The 4,294-nt window shown below is 43.8% G+C and overlaps 1 protein-coding gene across 1 annotated transcript in view; it reads right to left on the bottom strand.

Moving 5' to 3' along the window:
* SUSD1 (sushi domain containing 1) overlaps nt 1-4,294 on the bottom strand; it is a 132,494-nt gene that overhangs the window by 50,029 nt on the left and 78,171 nt on the right. The window contains exon 8 of the mRNA XM_045296539.1: nt 3,665-3,753. Coding sequence (XP_045152474.1) covers nt 3,665-3,753 — 89 coding nt within the window. The remainder of the gene's footprint in view (nt 1-3,664; nt 3,754-4,294) is intronic.

Below are 4,294 nucleotides of genomic sequence, written 5' to 3' on the forward strand. Positions count from 1 at the left end.
CCTGACACTGTGGCTGCCACCGTGGGCTCGACCACAGGAACAGTTGTGAGCATGGCGCAGGACTGGGTAGGGTTCCCTTCTGCTGTGCACAAGGGATTCACCAGTACCTACCAGCAACAGCGATAATTCAGTGGTTCAATCAAATCAAGAAGGACTCACCGTCACAATCAACTTAGGAACTGTTTTTTCCCTTCTTTTACACACTGATGTTGATTCCTCGTTTCTCCTCCCTCTCCCTCCATGTCCCCAGGTAAGTATCAGTCCCGTTACTACCTTCATGTTTCCTTCCATCCCAGTTTCCCTATACAGAGACAAGACGAGGGCAGACACCAAGCAAGGATCCATCAACAATGGCCATCCAAAACTGATAGAGACCTTAATCTGATCGAGAGCAGAGATTAAAAGCTTAGAATAAATTCACACGGGGTCCATAGGCAAATCAAATTAAAAGATGTTACACTGCAGCCTGAGACCCGTTGCTAAAATCCCGGGTTCCTGTCATTTCTAGCCCAGGTGCACTAGGGACTCACTGAAGACTCACCCGTGTAAGTGGATTTTACGCTACCACTATCATGTCTGGTTTTCTGCAAAACGGATATTTAGGAATTGGAACTAGTTCCCTTTTCCAGGTTTCAATCTTATTATTAGCTATCTTTGGATCACACAGGTTGGTGTGCTTATGTGGACATAGCTCACTCCTCACTTAGATGGCTCCCTGTTTTGAGACAAGCCTTTATGACTGCAGAGCACTGTCACTCATGCTAGCCAGGCACCATCTAGTCTCTTCACCACACTGTGCTACGGTGGCACCCATATCTCCATTGGTCTCTTCATGGAGGCAAGTACCATGCAGAGCCATGTTGTTCTTGTATTAGAGCTACGATCAAGGGATTCTTCAAAATCTATTCTTACAACTGTTGTTTCCATAAGACCATGGTTTGATTTGGGGGACATCATTGTCGTTTTATTGTAGCACATCCTAAATCATTTGCCCTAGGGTTTAAAGTTATTCTATTGCTTAGAAGATTATTTTAGTCAATGGTATAGTATTATTGAGCAGAGAATTTCACATATGTTGAGTCAACATGTCTTGGGAGCCAGAACCTGTCTTTTTTTGGTTTTATCCTATAATAGTGGACCATACATTAGCTGTACTTTTGTGATTGACTAATTTCACTCAGCATAATGGTTTCCAGTCTTGAGGTGTTTTGTGGTTTTAGGGCCATTTTTTAGGGATGCATAGTATTCCATTATGTATAGGTACCATAGTTTCTTGATCCATTCATCAGATGATGGGAATTTGGGTTGTCAGTTTCTTGCCACTGGATTGTGCTGCTATAAACATAGGGGAGCATATGAATGGCTGTGCTCTTTCTCTTGCTTCCTTGGGGTATTTGCCCAACAGGAGTATTGCTCAGTCATATGGTATTTCTATGCCCAGTTGCTTCAGATAGCACCATATTGCTCTCCACAATGGTTGTACATGTTTATAATCCCACCAGCAGCGTCTGAGAGTTCTAATCTCTTCATATCTTCTCCATAATTTTTGCTATTTGTTTTTTGTTTTTTTGTTTGTTTTCTCAAAATACTCTTTAATCCCACCAACTTCTAAAGAGATGCACATGCCTAGAATGAGTTCAGTAGTTTTAATTCAGAAATTAGTCATAGCAGTTCAAGAAACACCATTTACATGAGGGAATGTGGCAGTTACATAATCTGGTGTCAACTTGAAACTAAGGAGCGAAGGGACATTTATCCTGTCAATCAGGACACAGCTTGATGGCCTCCTTTGGAGGCTCTAGGAGATAAATAGCCCACTGGAGGCGGGACACATTCTCTCTGGGACACATTCCTGTTGACAAGCCACATGGAGCCAGAGCCCTGGAGCTGGAGAAGCCACGTGGAGAACAACACCAGAGCTGAGATGCTTCCACCGCCACTGGATCCACAAGACTTCCTACCTGCTGGCCTGTGATCTTCCTGCATTCAGCATCATTGCATGGCTGCGTGAATCTAAAGAGGAATTTATAGACTATGGACTAATATCGGACTTATGGACTTGTACCAGACTGGGCTGGAATGTTTTCTTAATATACAATTACTCTTTGATATAAAACTCTCTTACACATATATGAGTGTCTCTGGATTTGTTTCTCTAGTCAACCCAGACTAACACAAGGGACTTCAAAAAGTTGGTGGGAAAATTCCGTGAGCTTTTAATTTCATCTTTCCATGAACTTTTTGAAGCCCCATAAATATTTTTAACTCAATATGAAAGACTCAAGAACAGAAAATGTCCAACCAGAGAGTTTAGTAGGAAAATGCTATCCTACTTTCAGTGTTTGCTGCCCTGGTGGCCCTGTCAGGTAAGCTTTAGACTGCTAGCCACAAGGTCAGTGCTCCAAATCCAATCATCACATCACCATTTAGTGGGGAGAAGAGGCGTTTATGTGCACCTGTGAAGATCTACAACCTCGGAAACCCTGCACAGGGTCACTATGAGTCAGAAATGACTGAAAGGCAGTGGGTTTGGCTATCTGTACACCTTGTGAATCCCGTCCCACTAACCCCAGCATCAGAAGCTCCTTGGAATATCTGGGTCCCACTACTTGCATAAAGATAAGTATGACTTCCAAAAAAATCTTTTCATTTCACTTAAAATGCCCTCTATTATGGAAAATTGGGTCTCAACCAAAAATTCAAAGCAGAAAATCATTCTGCTCATCAGTCCTGACAGGGTTAAAATAGATGGATTTTAGTTAGATCTATTCATTGTGATCTCTTTGATTTGCTACCGAAAGATTGCAACTCATTATCGAGGGTCTTAAACCCCCAGATTTAGACAAACAAGCATCCGGTTTATGTTGCGAGCTGGGAAAATTCTAGCAGAGAACTATTCCGTGAGGAACTGAAAAAGGCTGCGTAAGCAGGCGGGCTTTGCACAATGTACAAAAGGAGGGGGCTTCCTCTAAAGTTTGGGCTTCCTCATCTTTTATTATCTAGCAGGCACTTCTCGGCCTCGGCTCGGTTTCATGGAAATTGACCCCAAAGATAGTTCACTTGGTGCAGTTCAATGTGAGCCTGCCCCTCCCCCAGACACCACCGTCCGCCAAGTTTTGTTTTGAAGTAAAGACGACTTATGTTAAACTCTGGTATCAGAGGCTACTTCTTTCAACAATGACCCATCACTAAGCTGCAAATCATCGAGCAGACCTATCAAGAAGTTCCATAGGAACGCTATGATGATTCGTTGCTGATCTAGACAACTTCCAAAGCACCTGGGGGAATGAGAGGGGCACGGCTTTATTGTATCATCCCCTGGGCTGACAAGTTCTGGTGGCAAGAACATGTCTGTGGTTAAGTGGGTAAACGGGACCGGACCCTGGCACGGGTGGGCAACTTTGCACCAAGAAAAGCTGCTCCTCGAGGCGTCTTGATTGCCTGGTGGGTAAATTTCAGACTGAAGAAACTGGTGCCACTCTTCAATCTCTGCGTCCTTGGGCTTAGTGGTCCGTATGTAAATATGAATAACAGCTACCTGGTCTTGTGTCTGCATAGGTATTCTAGATCATTCTTCCTGATAACGAATGCGATGCCATTCCTCTTGAATGTGCCGTGCCTGGTATTGTAATCATACGAATGCCTGACTCAATGTGGTCAATACCAGTCTATTACCAGTCCATTTCAGCTCTTGAGTGCCTAGGATAGTGACCTTCACGTACTCCATTTCAATTCTGGTGATTTCCAATTTCCCTACGTTCCCATTTTGTACATTTCACATTCAGATTATGAATGGCTGTTTGCAGCTGTTCCTTCTCATGTTCAGGGTTGCCCCGTCAGCAAATGAAGGTCCTGAATGCTTTCCTCGACCCTCACACATCAGTAAGGTCCACTCCACTCTGAGGAGGCAGCTCTTCACCAATTGTATTTTGAGAGCTTCCCAGCCTGAGGGCCTCAGAGTCCAGCACTATATCCAGCACTATGTTCTACTTCTTTTCATAAGGCTGTCGGCAGTTAATCCTCCAGAAATGGACCACTGAATCCTTCTTCCAAGGCTGCTTTAGTCTGGAAGCTCCACTGAAACGTATCTACCATAAGTGATGTGGTCTTTGAAATATTGGTGGCATAGCTTCCAGCATCACAGCAACACACAAGCCACCAACGGACAACAAACCTGAGAGAAGAATCGTGGAACATGAGCCTACACATAGAAAAGCCCAGAGATTCAACAAGAAAGTTACTGGACCTAATAGACGGGGCTCAGCAAAATGGCAAGACACAAGATCAACATACA

Source organism: Echinops telfairi, unplaced genomic scaffold, assembly GCF_000313985.2.
Source record: "Echinops telfairi isolate 266 unplaced genomic scaffold, ASM31398v2 ScPeMD7_7410;HRSCAF=8448, whole genome shotgun sequence".
Lineage (NCBI taxonomy): Eukaryota > Metazoa > Chordata > Mammalia > Afrosoricida > Tenrecidae > Echinops > Echinops telfairi.